Source organism: Pleuronectes platessa, chromosome 11, assembly GCF_947347685.1.
Source record: "Pleuronectes platessa chromosome 11, fPlePla1.1, whole genome shotgun sequence".
NCBI lineage: Eukaryota > Metazoa > Chordata > Actinopteri > Pleuronectiformes > Pleuronectidae > Pleuronectes > Pleuronectes platessa.
The window spans coordinates 23,690,873-23,709,441 of NC_070636.1; the positions used below are offsets into that span (position 1 = coordinate 23,690,873).

An 18,569-nucleotide genomic window follows, 5' to 3' on the forward strand; every position below is an offset into this window, starting at 1 on the left:
TAAATATGCTTAACAAACTATTTTGTATTTGGATAGTAAGTTTCTGCAGCCTTGTAAGAGACTTTTATGACTTGTATTTACATACACCAAATGTTTAAGACTTGAGCTGTTTTATGGTCGGAACTGTTAGTGTTGAAATACGTTGAGACCATTTGTTACCCATCAAAGGAAGGAGTGGATGTCTTCTTATCACCTAAGGAAACACATGTGAATCAGCTGCTAATGTTTAGATTCCTCTCCTTCCCCCACCCATGTATCCTTCCTGGATTGGTTCAGAAGGACAGCCCTAAATCCTCCTATATAAGATCTGTGTTTTTGACTGTTCTTCATCCTCACTCTGAGACCCTTGTGGTTTCCCTGTGTTGATCCTTTCTGCAGAAAGCCCCTTATTAAATACACGTAGATAACTTTGTTGTTTCCAGCCTCTTGTATCTCCAGATTTGCATCACACCACAGAGAAGGCCTCAGATATTCATATGCAATAAAATGGAAATAAGTTTGTTGTAATGATTGATACAAGTATATTTCCACATAAGATGAACTGAATAAATCCTTTCAGAGCAAAATTGATAATTAGTGAAATCTGCACATTTCGTGAGGTTTCAAAGTTGTTTCCCAGTTTTTTGTCAACACCGTTAGACATTCATTAAATTGTTGTCAGATCCACCAGTATTAGGGGCAGCAGTCACTCTGAAGGATCCATTCTCATATTCCACCTATGCAGACTGCATCCATGGCAAACAGGGTCAAATAAGTTTACTAGTTTTAGAGTATTTAAAACTTATTGTTAATATTTCCTGTGTCACAACCACTATATGTTAAATGTATCTGAGGAAATGGTTTAGAATGTTTGTCTTTTTGTTCTCTTAAAGTGGTTTGTCAGCATCAAGCTGAACAGAATATGGCTGCTACATGAAGTCCATGTTAAGATTAAGATTAAGATGCATTTATTTGTCCCAAACACATGCACAGACATGCACAGGCACACTCATGCAGGTAGGGAAATTTAACCTCTGCTTTAACCCATCTGGTGCAGGACCGCCTCTCCCATCTGTTTCCTAAGAAAAAAAAGGTTTGTGAAATAAATGTTTTTCTACAAATATAAATAGATCTTCTTAGAAAGTAAATCTTAGTAACCCCCATCTGATGATTGTTTTTCAAACTTTTCTAAGGCCCTGCTTGGGTTGGACCACATGTGGTAATTTACACCCAGTGCTCAAGTGTAAATTAATAGCAAAGTACTTTTTCAGATTTAAGAGTTTATTTCAAATCATAATTGCTCTTCTTTGTATGTAAACCTCTATAACCCTATTCTGGTTAGTTTTTCAACAATGACAATAACCCTGTGTAGCTGTATTAACAAACGTGAAGCTTAAGGTAAACCACGTCTGAAAAAGGCTGTAAATTTTAATAACTAAATTGGATACCTTGTTTCAAGACTGTGGACAGAGTGGTTTGTTGTGTTTAGGTGCAGTGCTCTGAAGTATAATTTTACAGCAAATAGACGGGTTCACTCCTGTTCCAAGTTTGCTGTTTTGATAAGTATTGTTTTCTAGAAATTCTTGTACTGCCTGTATGCTGATTTTCAGGGCTTACCTGGCTGCTTTTCATCAAGGTTTACTCTGTTTTGCAAGGGGAATAAAAGGGCTGGAGACAAGAAAATTGATAAAGAAATTAGATGTCATTTCACAGAAGTGTTTGCTTCACTTCAACAAGTCCTTTACCAAAAGGGGATGATGGGATGCTGAAGGCCTTTGGATTATGTGAATATGCATGGGAGGCACCGTGAGCCAAACAACTGTGTCTAAGAAACAAGAGCCTGTATCCAATGCTTCCAACCAAGGGTCAACATCCTGGGCTGAGCGATGAGGCCGATACGGAAGTGTAAAAAGCTGCAGTTCAACGCCACTTGAGGCTGGCTTCAAGAAACAGAAAGTCCCATTGACTACAATGTTAAAAGGGCCGACTTTAGAGCAGAATTAAACCTGTTTACAGTCTGGTACAAAAATTTGTTTTATTCTCAATCGAGAGGTTCTTCCTTTATGACAACTCTGAGGATGGTGAATGTTTTTCTATCTCCCTCGTTTGAAAGATATAGAGGTTTGAAATTCACATGTACGTCACAGTGAGCGCGACGACTGCCTGCTGCCTGCTCGGCTGCACCTGAGCTAACAGGCTACTCCCCGGCACTGAACACCACCTGAGACCCGAGAGGCTTCCACTCACACATCGGATGAATAACACGGTTTGATGTTCCGCTTGTTCTCCTGACGGAGAAGTTAAAGACGTCTGCGCTCCCGTTTCTATGGTAAGTATAGTTTAGTATTTTATTTATGTGTTAGAAGTGATGAGCAGGTAGCCTGTACCTGGAGTCTAGATACCAGCAGTAATGGCGATGCTAAGGGGAGCGTACGGGAGTAATTACAGACACACACCGACAAGAACCGACATGAGCCGTTCCACCAAGCAGAGAGAAGTGTTAAGAGTTTGAGGATAAATCTTTTAAACTAAGACAGGTGACGTGTGTACGGAGGATAAGCTCCAGCACATAAGATATCTAATGTTATGTAAAGTTGTTTCACTCGACAACCCATTTGACTTGACAATATTACATAGATTCTTATTCTGCAGAAATAGATTTACTGTGATCAACTGAAACCTGAGTATTTAAAGTCACATCTGCATTGCTCTTTATTAGTAAGAGTATTGGTTTTGTGTTGTAACGTGTTACAGTAAAAACTAAACTTGTCTGCTATCTTCAGTTTTTACATTGTTAATCTAAGGCAGACTTCACTGAATTATTGTGTTAAATATAAATAAATTATAGGAAGTGTAACTTTACTAGAATAAACAATGAGAACCTGAGGCTAATGGCCACCATCTATTTCCTAAGCTAAATGATTATGATCTGGTGAACTTTGAAGTGATAAACTTTTATTTTTACCATGTAAAAGTCTGTTAAGGAGTTAACCTGGCACATGTATGACTTTATATTTCTGTGTATTTGTGTTGAATGTTCATCTAGGATGCCCAACATGAGACACAACTGGAATCCAACCAGACTGAACATGAGAGTCATCACTTCAACACTGACTCCAGGTACAGACCTGTTTTCATTACTTACAAACAATCAAAGCAATGTATTGCACATAATACATAATGTATTAAATAATATATGTAATACCTTTAATGTGGAATAACTCCATACTGTACATTCATTGTCTGGGTAGTGCACAGTTTAATCCAAAAGCATATTCAAATACATAGTTGAATATCCATAGAAAATAAGGGTACAAACTTTGTTCATGAGTAACACTTCCTATACAATAATGCCATACTTTTATGTTTCCTATCATTTTATTAGGGACGGACGAGCCTGAAGGACACAGCTGTTCTGACCGTGTTCTGTCTCTTATGGCAAAGAAGAAAAATAAAACACTGGGTTCTAATCTAAAGTGTATCAAATCAGAAAGTAAAAGATAAACATTGTTCTAATGTTTAGTTCTAAGTGTTCATTTGTTTTACCAACCATAATGAATAGAATATAGAAATTAACTCTATTATCCATGACACTTAGCAATGAGCCATTTCTAAACAGTTGCAGGCCATCTTTAGTTAAGGGAGGAAAACATGAAGCTGGTGCAGTCGTCCTCGTGTTGATCAGCCTGAAGCTGCCGATCTCCACCATGTTGCTGCTGAGGACATCAGGTGCTGCAGGGCTTCATCTAATGAAAAGAAGAAACTCGCTATTAAAGAATGTTTTGTGTTGTGTATGAAGCACCACAGATTTCGGTCAGAACCGATGTACTGGGCTCTGGGTTTGTACTCTAATGGTTAAATGCACATATTGTGAGTCGGTTTGGATAAAAGTACTGAAAGAAATAAAACATTGTACAAATAGATCAAATATCTTTCTACCTCATCTGTATTATTCATGGGGATAATCTCCCACAGAGCTGTTGATAACAGTCCGTATCAGGTCTCTTCACTTCCCTCAGAGTGAAAACATAATTATATAATTAATGTGAGAACTGTTTACAACACTGGTTTGTGGAGACAATAACCATATCTAAACCTTCTAATTCACTCTAAAATTCCATAATAGGCTAAATTAATGAGGTGCCATAGTAATGGTGGATTTACCAGCCTGTATCAGCACATTGGTGAAACATAGTTTCTATCACATGCAACTTACACATGTAGTGTATTGATATTAAAGGGGACATATTATGCCCATTTCACCACAGTTGTTATGGTTCCTTTTGGTCTTAATGAAATGTCTGTAACATTTTTGGTCAAAATTCCACAAGGATCATTTAAAACAGCACCCTTTTTACCCTGTCTAAAACAGCCCTCCAAAGATTGACCTGTTTTGAGTAACCCCCCCCCCCCCCCCTCCTCCTCACCGCCCCACCCCCCTCTCACCAACTAAACCTTTTTTCCAGAGTTTTTGGGACGGTAAACATGCCAGAAACCCAAATTAACGTGTAGAAGCACTACAAAAGTGGAATTTTCATAATATGTCCCCTTTAACTTATTAAAATAGAAAATCAAGTCACAACCAACACACGACTCTGTAGTTAATTTGCTTCAATCTGTTCATTAGACATGTTAAATAAATGGTAACTTTTATAACAATTACATATTAAAAACCACTTGAGGCATGTAAGCGTATGATTATGATGATAGATAAAGCAATTGGTTTTGTTGTTGTGTAGTTTCAAGGTTACTTACCTCTAGTTCATGGTAAAGATCGCAACCCTCCGGCTGGGCAGCGCTAGCCGTTAGCACCGGTGGTTAGCATGTCGATGGTAGCCGGTTAGCCGTAGCCTGAGCGAACCAGGCAAATAGAGCTCTGCTGGCCTCACTCACCTGTCAGTCGTCACTCGTGCTCCTCGTCCTTGCCCATTGATTGATTAGCCAGGAACAAGGAGGAGTCAGCACCGGCAAGATGGCGCAGGGGGAATAGTAGCCTCATTCTCACTCTGCAGAAACCAATGGGTGACGTCACGGACCCTCCGTCCATTTATATATACAGTCTATGCTTCCAGCTCATACTTACCGGTTAGGGGAGATACCGTGATCATGAAGGTGGTTCACCCAGGGCGAGGCTCAACCATTGCACTTTGGTTGTGCTGACCTGTGCAAATTCCCCAAATGTGGGAATCTCGACTGCATAATTTGTGGTAGTGGGGGACTGCGTCGGCGCTCTCCCCTGATCATTATGTTCAATTGCAATAAAAGCCTGACACTGGGCCTATTTTATAGTCTTTGTTGTTGTCATTTTTTGTGCTCCCGACACAATGCACTCACTAATGCCACTGATTGTGGTAGAAGTATAATTTTACAGCAAATAGACGGGTTCACTCCTGTTCCAAGTTTGCTGTTTTGATAAGTAATGTTTGCTAGAAATTCTTGTACTGCCTGTATGATGATTTTTCCGAATTTGTAGCAGTTTGTGTTGTCTCTGAGACAAAGGTATTGCAATTTCACAGCAGTGTTTGCTTCACTTCAACAAGTCCTGGACCAATGGGTGTATGCATGAGTGAAGTGTGTGTAATGAGGAGGTGATGTTGCATAATCCCTCCACCAGTTACCTGCTGCTTCATATGAGGAATGAATAGGTTAAATCAGAGGTCTTCAACAGGGGGTCCGTGACCCCTAGGGGGTCCGCGGAGGTACTGCAGGGGGGTCGTGAAATGTTTGGATGATTAGACAATTTTTTATATTTTTATAATTTTTGATTTATTTTCTAATCAATCTTTTTTCCACAAATTTAAATGTGTTTAAATACACATTAACATGCATCCAACATATTGAGAGGCTGAGTTGACCCTCTGCCTGACAACCTCCATCCGTCCAAGGTTAGATAAGTTGTGTGCTACCCATCAGGGTCCGACATCTCACTAATGTGGGAGTATGTGTGCCATCCACAGATGGCCTGAGGATTCACTGTCTATTCTACATGCATGTTTAAAATAAAAACATGAATCTGTGAATTACTTTAATAGCTCAGTGTTGTATGCAAGATGTATGTTTATAAATGGCAGAGGCATAGCCATCCTGTACCTACCACAAATTAAAAACATGAATTTATGAACCTGTGTTATATTTGAATAGCTTAGTATTGAATGCACAATAACAGGGTAGCTATGTTTATATATGGCACTAGGCCCAGTTTAATATAAAACACAAGTTTATACAATATATATAGTAGGGGGTCCCTGCTCCCTCTCTCCAACAGTTTGGGGGTCCTCGGCCTGAAAACGTTGAAGACCCCTGGGTTAAATAAACAAGGCTGTTTAACTCTTTTAATATTTTTCATCCTGTACCTTCATAGTGTTCATAGTGTGCTGCAGATCGAGCCATTGGGTGCTCTAGTGACAACATACATGGTGTGAACTTTCATGGACACAATTTTATATTAAATATGTATGCAAATTATATTTTGCTCATTTTAAGCAAACCAGCATCCTCTTTACCTGTGTGTTTTTTAAAGGATGATTTGTTGTGATATTTTGGTTATAAGTTATATGAAAGTAAATTTTAGTTATGTTATGCCCTTCACAGTCTTTCTCTGCATGCATCTAGATACCTTCTCTAATTGGCACCAACACACACACACGCAAATACCTCCACTACACGACGTAAACATTCCAAAGGGAGGGGGGGGCGTTATCTTTGAAGTGGCCAGCCGCCATTTTGAAAGCACGATCACTCACACGCATACTCACATACACATCTTTATATAGTAAGTACACCATTGTGTTTTTATACTTTATTATCTTCATAATAAATGTTTTCTTTCACAAATGTTGTTTTAATGAATGTTCAACGGCTACACTCAAGAACTCTATATCCTTCAACTTAACTTACTATAAAGTAATTTTGGTTATACTAGTAATTTAATTGTTAATCATAGTTCCAAATAGTTCCATTGAGACTTAATCAATACATTGGATATCTTTTCCCTTCCTTAGCAGGGTGGTGCCCCGAGGTAACTTTAATCAATTAAAGCTATTATTTAATACTAATATTTAATATTAATATTCAATAATTTATTTTGATAAACCACATTTATTGAATGCCAAAAGGCACACCATTTAATGGTATCACGTTTAATGCATTATTGCATAACAACAACTATCCTTTGTCATAAGCAGGACATGCAAAGAAGGAGCTGTCCCTGCCTCATATGGGATCAGCTTCTGAGGGACATTGACATATTTACAGCTTAATGTTTAGGGATTCCCCTGATGCAAATTCCTCTGTCCAGCTGGCCTGGGAGCATGACCTTAATATATCCTTAACTCCTCCACAGTGGGACACAATTTCGAGGTCAGTTATGGGTGCTTCTAAATATGTGAGATTCTGGATTATAATTTTTGCAGGTATAATAGTGGGAAGCAATGTTCACAACTCCATTTACTGTGCGAATGTCCAGCTGTTAAAACATTCTGGTTGGAGATGATATCCCCATTCTGGTTGGAGATGATATGGTTGGAGATGATTTTCCTTTTAATTCTCTAGAGTTTCCTATAGCATGCCTATTAGGTAAAAACCAAGACAATAATTTAGGTCTCACAGTTGATCGGCTCTGGATATTGTTATGCCGAACCAATAACAGACTCATCCTTTTAAATTGGAAGGCACGCAAACCAGCTTGCTTCTATAGGGACTCGTGGTTGAAGGAATATCTGGACCTACTAAACATGGCGGGGGCAACTGACTGTTAAAAAGATAAGGGTCTGGAAAAGTAAAGTTACATCTAGTAGAGTTAGATCTAGATAGTAGCATCACAACACTGCGCCTTAACGTCTGCAGTGTTGGTGGAAAATGGAGGCATCCTATCACTATAAGATTGAATCTGGACAGAGACATTTCAGAAGTGAAAAACTCCTCATGACAGGTGAATCAAAGTGAAAAGACGCAGGCGAGCTAGTTCTGTCAGGCAACTCGAGCTGCGCTGCGCCAATCATGTGACATACATCATGGGACATTCCTCACTCTCCACAACCATCTATATTACACACCCACCTTATCGGGTAGTCCATTTAACCAGAGAGACATTTCCCATCAACCCCTCTTTCTTACACTGCTGCTGCAGTATTGCCACCAGTTGCTTCAGCCCCTCCACCACCCTAGCATCCACCTGTAGGCTCCAACGGGGGGGGTTACAAGTATTTGCTCATCACTCCCATCGTTCCTGTGTAATCATTTGGGGGAGTGATTAAGTTGGAGCCTAGATGCCAAACACTAAACCTGTTGTAATGCTGCAATAAATGTTTGAACGTGAGTTGGCTGACTGAAATTTAGTTTTGGCAGAATTTAGAAGTAAAAGATAAAAGGCCATCCAGGCCTAGCCCAAAACCTAACCAAAACTCAACCCATTTACGTTCGAAATCTGGTTCGTGCTTATACACAAAGTATGGAGGATGGCTTTGGGAACATGACAAGACGTCAGTCTTTTTAGTTTATTATGGCATTACTGAAATTGCAGTTCAACTCTAGGAATTTTTTCTCTATCCTGTGCATCAAAAGCTTAGATGAATGTCAGCTTCCCAGCAAAGCAGGATATGTCAGAGATTTTGTTTTCGTATTCTGATCCTAATCCTCCCTGTGTTGTATTTGTGAGTGCGATGGGTGTTGGAGTTGTCCTTATGAGGACAGAAAACAGGTCTCCAATGTAAATGTGAATCACCAAATTTTTACTTTATGGTTACAATTGGTTAGACTTAGGTTAGGCTAAGGAAAGTAATAGTTATCGTTAGATTAAGTCTCTAGGAAATAAATGAAAGCGTGTGTTTGTGTCTGTGTGTGTGCATGAGCTAGAAGTCAGTTGAAACCGTGAAATAATTTCACATCAGATGAACTGTTATCTGTTAATAAAACTTGGCATTGTGTAAGATGGCTTCACATATCGATGTAAATATGTTCACCAATCCCCCGCCCCCCCCCCCCCCCCCCCCTTCGTATATCTCTTACTCATTAAGCTGCAGTGCAACAGCTGGCATCCTCACTGCACATACTCACAGAGAGGATGTGCAGAGAGTTGGTGGTTGGTGGTTTTGCATCATCCTCTTACACACCACAAAGCTTCCAACTCATTGTAGGACTGTTTGTTTGGATTTGCATGAATGGTCCTTTTTGCTACAACAGAGAGTAACAGAAGTCTGCAGGGTCTGCGGTGTGTAAGGTAAATCATATTTTGGGCAATGCTTTTATTTTCTGTGAGAATATGTAGCAAAAAATGTCATCTGATGTGGGAATATCAACCATCACGTTGACATTTTTAACACTAGCAAACATTGAATAGGCTAAACTGGGAAACAGTATAACTGCCATTTGTTGAATTTGAATTATGCTTTTACAATATCAATCAATGTAATATTATAGTAATTGTAATTTTTTGTTATATATATTTTTCTTTTCTGTTAATTTTCCTTCTTTCAGAAAGGAAGATCGATATTAATCCAAACCTGTCTCCTAAAAACTATGTATTTGAAAACAAAGCTAAAATTGTCTTATTGAGCATAGCAGTTAAACATTCAATAACAACATTATCATTTGTTATCCTACAATATAGTGATTTTTTTATAATGTACAATGGATTTTTTTTTTTTTTACTTTGACAGAATTGAATAGAGAACAATGGCTTGACGTTACCATTATAGATATGTTTTGACTGGCCTAGCCCAAACATAAAAAATGTGCTAGCAACTCTAGCTGACTCATTATAGAGTGTATGTTCATTCAGTGTATGTTCATTGTGAAAAGGTATTTAAATACCAATAAGTCTTATGGCTGGAGCAGTTGTTGTATCTGTCTAGAACCTTGCCGTAGTGTTTTCTCTAAGCCCGGGCTTACAGCTGTGAATTAAGATGTGGTATAAAGCAGGCTTAGGTCTTTGCATGGGCAGGATTGTAATAGACCTGACAATCTGTGATGACAATCCTCCAGGAATTCCAACACAGCCACACCATGGACTGTTGTTTATCAAGAAAGACCTCTAACACATTCCTTGCAAAAGTGTCACCTTTACATTTCTGATCATGTAGAGATTTTGGTAGGTGTATTTTTTAACATAGAACCATTCGTAGGCCTTTTGCTAAATTAGTCTTCCAGCATCTTCACACCAACACTAGAAAAACAAAAACAGGCAGTAGATGCAAAAGTTCACTAATATAAATTCGATGAACAGTCAAACAGATGAAGAAACTCCATAAAACATATTACATAATAGGGTGAGCTGTATGTATAAAATATAAAATATTTGTATTCACGCAGTAAAACAAGTGAGAACGGTGTATGTTCTACATTGTGTTGAGTGATGAAGGAGGAGAACAGAATAAGGCTCATTATTCTGAGAGGCTCTGTTGTTCAGGCTTTGGGTTCAACATTGTATCTAATCGCCAACAAAGATTGACCCTTGGAATGCAGCATAATCCGACTATCTGCTCTGCAGTGCTGACACGAAATCCTTTGTCATGCTTAACATTAAAGGAACAGGACAGCCAGTGTAAGAAATCAGGTCAGTGGCTAGTCCAGACAAAAACGTCATATTATTAGTGGCTGCATGCACAGCAAAACATTTACAAATGTTTTAATCTTTAATTAGTGACCACATGCTGGAGAATTGAGTAGCTAAAGAGCCAGGACTTTTTTTCTCTAAACAAGAGCTAAAAGAAGGTGATCATTGGATATGACGGCTAATAAATAACATGTTGAATGATATGTTGTTAAAATAAACATGAAAATGTGTGAATGTGTGTGCGCTAGCAGTGATGAATGTCCAAGCACTAGTGCATGTCCCAACATCATCATGTCAGGGCCCAGGTCACCAGACGGCCCTGCACCAAGCTGCCATGGTGGGAAACAGTGATGCCATGACTGCTCTGATTCAGGGAGGCTGTGCTTTGGACCTGCAGAACAGGGTGAGTGGTGGGCACACTCAGCATTTCAAATCTCATTCATTCACCAACAGAACAATTTGTAATTAGAGCATTGTGTCCAATATGTGTTTAAGGATGGCAACACAGCACTGCATGAGGTGTCTTGGCATGGTTTTTCTCAGTGCGTCAAACTGCTGGTTAAAGCAGGAGCTGCTGTGCACATCATGAACAAGGTAGGATAATAACAATAATTATAATAATTATAAAAATAATCATACATTTTATTGATCCCCACCGGGAAATTGTTTGTTTTAGAATTCTTATAATTTTAACAAGAGTTACACTGTGGACCAGAAATTCAGCCAAATATACTAATCATCAGTGACTGTCAAAACTCTCTGATGAAATCATAATGTCTGCAAAAAGCTCCTTTTATAGATAATGGTATCCAACTATTAACCCAATGTAAATCGACACTAGTAACTGTATTAAGTTGATTCAGGCAGGAAACACAGCACTTCACCTGGCCTGTCAGAATGCACATGCTCAGACTGCTCGGGTATTGCTGCTCGGAGGATCCAACCCAGACACCAAGAATAACGTGAGTTGTCCAGCATGCCACAATACACCAAACACTTCTGAGAGACTGAAAAAGTAGTGGACTCAGACTTTGACTATGAGATTGTCCATGTACCATGTACCATGAACTGTTGAACAATTCACAACAGTATAGGACTAAACAAAGAACTCTGCTTTGGTTCCAGGTAGGTGACTCCTGCTTGCATGTAGCTGCTCGCTACAACAACCTGACCCTGGTGAAAATCCTGTTAAACTCAGTGTGCTCTGTGACAGAGAGAAACCAGGTGCAGTATATCAGTCATCAACACTATATTCAGAAGGATTTTATGGTCTGTATTTTCTATTTACAGTTTCAGCTTTATATATATCTCAATATACCTTAATCCACACACTGACAATGCAATAATACCAGAGGCACTCTGAAATTGATATTCACATCTCACTGAACGTCTGCACGTATAGTTCAGCTGCCATTTAGGCTCCCCCTTTGTGAGCAAGGAACCCCCCCAGTGGCAGTTGACATCTTTGCCCACCTCTGTTCTGCTCTACATGAGGTGCAACAGCTCCACAAGATGAAGATGCAGCTGCGATTGTTCATTCTTCATTGACCTCCATCTATGTGGAATACTCATAGACACTAGTACACATAATAACAGTGTTGTCTGTGTACATCTTAAATATTTGCATCCTATCCAATATAAAGGTTAACAAGGCTACATTAATAGAACATGTAAAACATATTTTCTGTTGCATATTAGTTTTATATAATTGTAATTTCTACAAGACTGGGTTGGTGTTGGTATTTTCCTGTAGGGAGGGGAAACCGCTCTACATGTGGCTGCTGCTCTGAACCATAAGAAAACAGTTCAGCTCTTACTGGAGGCAGGGACTGATGGGAAAATCAGAAACAATGTAAGTTCCCTTTTACAAGTTAAACGCCATACATAATGTCTCAAATATCTGATTACCTATCTTAGATTTACATCCAATTCTGACACACCTTGGAGCTCCAATGTCAAGAGTAACATCATTAAGAAGGCTAAACCTGCACCACAAAGTATTTGTATGTGCCCACAACACTACTCAAGTTGATCTTTTAGGGAATAGTCGTTTCACAACAACTCTTGCCAAAGGTCATGAAAACCAGATCCAGGATATTTCAGAAAGAAATATTTTGGATTGTTGCTATAGGTCATGAAATGTCAGTGTTTTTTCCTGTGTACTGTATGTAACATACCTTCCAGGCAGGTAAAACAGCACTGGACAAGGCCAGAGACAACAATCATAAAGAGCTGGCAATTCTTCTGGCCAGGGCACCTCAGGTTAGTCTTCTCAATATTAGAATCTTATTACCTTATCTTTTATTAGCCCCCGTTTTTTTTATTAGAAAAATAATTTGAATCCAGACATGTTTGATAGCACGAGTAGCCATGTTGTTTGGCATTCAGGCTTTTTGATTGGTATCTCCTCAGGTACATCGCTTCATGAGAGGAAGAACAATAAGGAAACGAAGAGAAAGATTGATATCTGAGCGCAGGTCCCAGTCTTTCACCAGAGTAGAAATACTGCCCAATAAAGTAAGAAACATATGAGGATGGGTGTCATGAGAGTAGGGGCGATGGTCAATTTAAATCAAATCTTTAACATTTCATTTTTTTAAATTTTTTTTTTAATTAATAAAAAAGCCGTTCCTTATTCTGTGTCTCCTGAGGAGGACGGCTGTTCTGTGGTGGAGGAATGTCGCAACAGTGAACAAATGCAGAGCCGAACTGCAGCCGAGCGGCAGCCTCAGCGACGAAGGCAGCAGCAGCAGCTTTATCAGAAGACCCCAGCCACAATCGACAACGCTCACAGTCACTGCAGGAGAAGAGACAGGAAGCAGGTGGGTGAACAACAGGATGCACCAGGACCAGCATGTTCAACTCACATAAAGTTACAGCTGCTTGGCAGCTATTTCATTTTGGTAATTGAAAAGTTGGTCTCATATCCTGCAGATAATACAATTTGAAATATTATGACTCAGAGTATGAAAACATAATAGTATTTATTTGCAGAACTGCGGGCTGCAAGTCAATATTTTCTCCCCTCTTAAGATGGCTGTTACTGATTTTAGAGAATTGGGCTGCTGGAAGATGCAAGATGTACTTTTTTCTTTTGTGATTTTATGACCTCACGAGACCACTATACATGTCTACTCATACGCAATAAATGCTACATGTTAAATAGTTGTTTTTTTATTTACAAAAGTTACTGCCTTAGCAGTGAAGGTGATGTATAACATGGATCTTTTAAAATGTTCTTGTAGTTGTTTGTGTGGGTCACTAACTAAGCTAAGCTTGTAATGATAACCCGTCTAGTATAGCCAGATTGTAGTTTCCACTTGTTCTAAGACCACCACATATCATGCATATCATAGAAAAAACAAATAGGAATTTCATTGAGGAAAGTAAGTTGCAGTTTTTAGTAACAGTGTGTTACTTTCACTCTTCCGAAGACTTTGGACGAAGATGATCCGAGAAATGGAAAGACTGACTTTCACAATAAGAGAGCTCTACTCTGTGATGATGGCTTCACACAGCTTTTCACCCGGTACCGTGATGAGGATGGCAACCTTATACAGGTTAATGACGAATGACATTTTTTTAACTACAAACATAAACCATTTTTGCAAAGCAGTTGTTCTAAATCGGGGTACAAAGCAAGGGCACATTTTCACGAAACTCATCAAACATTGCCTGTCACTGAGCTTTAAAACATCTTGTTGCTAAAACGTAACATGTTGAGCATTTTCTCTTTAGGCACCAGCCAATGGATGCCACTGTAAGCCCTTCCTGAAGAAGCTGGAGGGTCAAATGAAAGCCACTCAGGAGGAGATGATGCTGCACATTCTCAACGTCCAGGAGCGCGTCAGTAGCCAAATGGGCAAAATGGACCAAAGGAACAGACATCAGGTCTCTTTCCATTTATCTCTGCTAACAGATCATGGTTTCAGACTTCTTTTATACCTTCAGTGCCATAAAATAATGGCTCAACTCATTTGGGTTTTCCAACTTTTTTACCAGTGTCTGTTAATATGAACAATTTCTATGGCATATCTTTAGGTATGCCTATTGGGTTTATACACTCAGCAATCAATTGGTTCCATAAATTCTCACTGGATAACATCAATTAAAGGGAAACTATCATTGTAGAAAATGTATCAAATTAGTTTTATTTTTGTTTTGTTTTGGCTTACTACAATTTAACAAGGATTTCCCCTTTGCAATCCTAAATGTAAATTTTCATGTGAAACAGACAATATATGATATGTTCAAATTGGTTGATTCAGTGTTTTAACAGATTTTCTACTCCTTGGTTTGCACAGATTAAAGTGTTGAACGTTCTGAATGAGGAAAGAGCAGCAGCAGAGAAAAAGAACATGGTTTATAGGATGGAGCGGAGAGCTGCCCAGGAAAGAGAGGAGGCTCTGAAGACACAGGTATCACTTACTACTTACAGCTGAACCTCGATTTCTTTCCATGCAGAAGCCGCATAGGAGGGCCAGTTTTATCTTGCCATTTAATTCTCAGCCCTTAATAAGATTGATATCTTTGATGCAATGCTAATGCAACTGAGAAATTAGTTATTTGTCTCACAATTTTAACGATGAAATTCTAGAAAGAAATTCTTCAATTAAACTGTACCTTTCTTTGGCACTCCACAGACTGATGCTGTTTAGGTCAAATTTTTGCCTTCTTTATAAATAAATGTTATCATACAGCAACTTTGTGTCTTATCTCAAGCAGGCAGCAGTGAGTGATGAACTGAAAATGTGGTGGACGTCTCACCTAAACGACATGGACGTCCGAATCCCAGCTAATAGCCAGTATTACAAACTCCTCTCTTCACCATCTGTTGAGATGTCTGAGGCAGACGCTGATATGGAATCACTCCCCCTGCTGTCTCTGGTATCTGGTGACAGCAGCACTTCACTGGCCAACTATGTCAACATCCTGCCAACAAAATCCGGTCAAGGGGACCTTGAGCAGGTGGGGAGGAGGAGATACTTTGAAATGAGACTGGAAAGGTCACCAGGTACGTCCAAGAAAATCTTCAATATTGCAGTTAAATGACCCTTTTTGAAAAGAGGTGTTCATCAGTGTATTAATGGCTGTTATAACTTCATGATCTGTGATTGAAACTGCCAAAGAAAGAGAGGAAGATTACTCATGTAGCCTACTATATGCAAATTAAGAACAGTAATTTAAACTCATTTATTTAACTTAAATGAGTTATGTTGCAAAATGAATGAGTTATGTTGCAAAATAGCATGAATTCAAATTACATTCATCGAGGAAGATCACAGGGAACAATTCATAAAACAGCTAGTAAGTACCGTAAAATTCCAATGAAAAATCAATTTTTTATTGATATATATCTACTATAAATTAGAAAACACTGTAGAGATGACATGAAATAAAGGGTGAGACAAAGAAGGATTACTTGCAATAAACACACACTGATAGACTGAGTCAGAAATTCTGAGTTTTTTTTTATTTTAACTGCTTCATTGTTGAAAGCAATTAAAAAAAGCTTGAAACTGAATGAATGATGAATTGTTTGTGTATTGTGTGGTATTTGCCATGAACAGACAACGTTACTTATTGAACATATTCTATTTTCCTTTTGTGTCAAGTAGATGAAATATTTTTTTCTCCAACCCCACTTCTTTCAGATGATTACGAGAACACAGCCCTGTTTTCCCCACCCAGCGGCCACATCAGAGACATCCCGCTTGGCTCTGCTGACCCCATCTGGCAACATTCAGCAGTGCAGGACAGTCCCGTAGCTGCAGTGGTGCCATTGTGTGGGGGGGCCTTCTCAAGCAGCAGCAGTCAGTCCAGCATCAGCGAACAAGGACCTGGACTAATCCCACATCAGGATCGCAGACATGACATGAAACACATGAAACACTTTGGAGAGCTGATGAGTTCCTGCAGGCAAGAAAACAGGCCCAATGAAAGCACCACAACACTGGAATGTTTCATCAAACCCACTGAGCCCTCATTCAACCAGGAGGGGAACTATCTGCATGCTATGGAGGTTAGTGTATTACTGGGTTGGAGGAGGAACTGGCCACCACAGTGAGCAATAAGAGGTTTTTGCTGAACCTGTCAATCAAGCAGATCAATGTTGTATTATGTATAGCCATCATTCTATCAGTAATTATTTTACTCGGATAATAGAGGGCAACATGGAGGGTTTGGTTGTTTTCCAGTCTTTATGCTAGGCTAATTGCCCCCCCCAGCTGTACTTAACACAAAGACAGACAGATGTCAATGTTCTCTTCTTAATCTCAGACAGAAAGAAAATAGGCACAATTCCCAAAACTTTGGACTGTTCACTTGAGAATTTATATTTATGAACTAAGGAAGCTCTGAATTCATTCAAACTTCATACCTCTACTGTCAGGTGACCCAGCGTTTCTTTGACACGGTGTCAACTCAGTTGGAGCGCTGGTACGAGAGGAAGCTTGGGGAGGTGGAGCAGCAGATCGAGCTCAGGGCCCAGCAGGACAGGAAGGAGCTGACGCAACGAATCAGCACGCTGGAGGAGGAGCTTCAGAGGCTGAACACCAATGAGAATGCAGACGTCTGACACACCCGCAGAGTCACCAACACAGAAAGAAGAAGGATTTAATTTGTTTCAGTTTAATTGAATATTTATCCACTCAATCAATCAATCAAAATCAATCAAATCAAAAAAAATCAAAATTTTATTTGTATAGCCCATATTCACAAATTACAATTCATCTCATAGGGCTTTAACAGGGTGTGGCATCCTCTGTCCTTAACCCTCAGCAAGAGTAAGGAAAAACTACTAAAAACCCTTTTAACAGGGTAAAAATATGTAGAAACCTCAGAGAGAGCCACATGTGAGGGATCCCTCTCCCAGGACGGACAGAAGTGCAATAGATGCCACGTGCAGGAAAACATCATCAATAATCAAAGTCTCTAGCAGCATTTGATGAGGGTAGACATCCCGAAGGACAACCCCAACATGACATGCCAAGCAGTCCCGCTGCAAGCACAGTCCATGGTCAGCAACCATCCAGACCACGATCGACCATCCAGACCAGACGCCACTCCAGTCCTCAGTCACCGTCCACCGCCGCCCACCAGGACCCATCACAAGCCACCACCGCGGTCCTGGTCCACCGCCCGTGCCCAATGCCAACGCGACACAGGGTCCGCCACCAGCACCACGATCAGCCCAGAATCCGCCACAATGGATCCACCACCGCGACCCCCGGTGTACGATCCACAAACCGCAATCCATGGTGCGGCCACAGAGGCCCTGGATCTGCGGGTGATAAAGCAAAGGGATTCCGGGGAAGGGGGATAGGGATGGAGAAGAGGAAGGAGAAGCTGGAAAGAGAAGCTCCGTGTGTCATGTGTCATAAAATAGAACAAGTAACGTTCTGGCGCACTAATTAGCTCTAACTATAAGCTTTATCAAAAAGGAAGGTTTTGAGTCTACTCTTAAATGAAAAGATGGTATCTGCCTCCCGAACTGAAAGTGGTAGATTATTCCACAGCCGAGGGGCTTGATGGCTAAAAGCTCTGGCTCCTACTCTTTTTTTAGAGAATTTAGGGACGACAAGTAGGCTTGAATTCTGGGAGCGGAGTGCTCTAGCGGGTTTATAAGGTACTAACAGCTCTTTAAGGTAAAAAGGCGCCATATTATTAAGGGCCTTGAAGGTGAGGAGGAGAATTTTAAATTCTATTCTAGATTTAACTGGAAGCCAGTGTAGCGACGCTAATACTGGAGAAATGTGCTCTCTTCTCTTTGTTCTCGTCAGGACACGTGCTGCGGCATTTTGGACAAGCTGTAGAGTCTTTAACGACTTACTGCTGGAGCCAGATAATAATGAATTACAATAGTCCAGTCTCGATGTAACAAAGGCGTGGACTAGTTTTTCTGCATCTTTTTGGGAAAGGACATGTCTAATTTTGGAAATATTACGTAAGTGGAAAAAAGCGGTCCTAGAAATTTGTTTTAAGTGAGAATTAAAGGATAAATCAGGATCAAAGATCACTCCCAAGTTCCTGACGGTTT

General features: G+C 39.8%; 1 protein-coding gene and 1 non-coding gene across 2 annotated transcripts; both read left to right on the forward strand.

The window, feature by feature from the left end:
• The first annotated feature begins 5,054 nt into the window (after nt 1–5,054).
• Nucleotides 5,055–5,218, forward strand: LOC128452806 (U1 spliceosomal RNA). Its single transcript, XR_008341291.1, has one exon. It is a non-coding gene; the product is annotated as a U1 spliceosomal RNA (small nuclear RNA).
• A 5,566-nt stretch (nt 5,219–10,784) lies between these two features.
• Nucleotides 10,785–17,108, forward strand: ankrd6a (ankyrin repeat domain 6a). Its single transcript, XM_053433788.1, has 14 exons — nt 10,785–10,934; nt 11,027–11,125; nt 11,395–11,493; nt 11,657–11,755; nt 12,285–12,383; nt 12,716–12,793; nt 12,944–13,048; nt 13,183–13,353; nt 13,966–14,091; nt 14,270–14,422; nt 14,836–14,949; nt 15,257–15,545; nt 16,186–16,553; nt 16,923–17,108. Exons 1-14 carry the CDS (start codon nt 10,785–10,787, stop codon nt 17,106–17,108), a joined length of 2,136 nt encoding a protein of 711 aa, XP_053289763.1.
• The last annotated feature ends 1,461 nt before the right edge of the window (nt 17,109–18,569 follow it).

Bases quoted from the DNA above. Each gene is read 5' to 3' on its own strand.
- ankrd6a (XM_053433788.1), top strand. From the start codon at position 10,785: ATGAATGTCCAAGCACTAGTGCATGTCCCAACATCATCATGTCAGGGC. The intron at 14,423-14,835 runs GTCTCTTTCCAT...TGGTTTGCACAG, and splicing joins ACCAAAGGAACAGACATCAG to ATTAAAGTGTTGAACGTTCT. The intron at 16,554-16,922 runs GTTAGTGTATTA...CTCTACTGTCAG, and splicing joins ACTATCTGCATGCTATGGAG to GTGACCCAGCGTTTCTTTGA.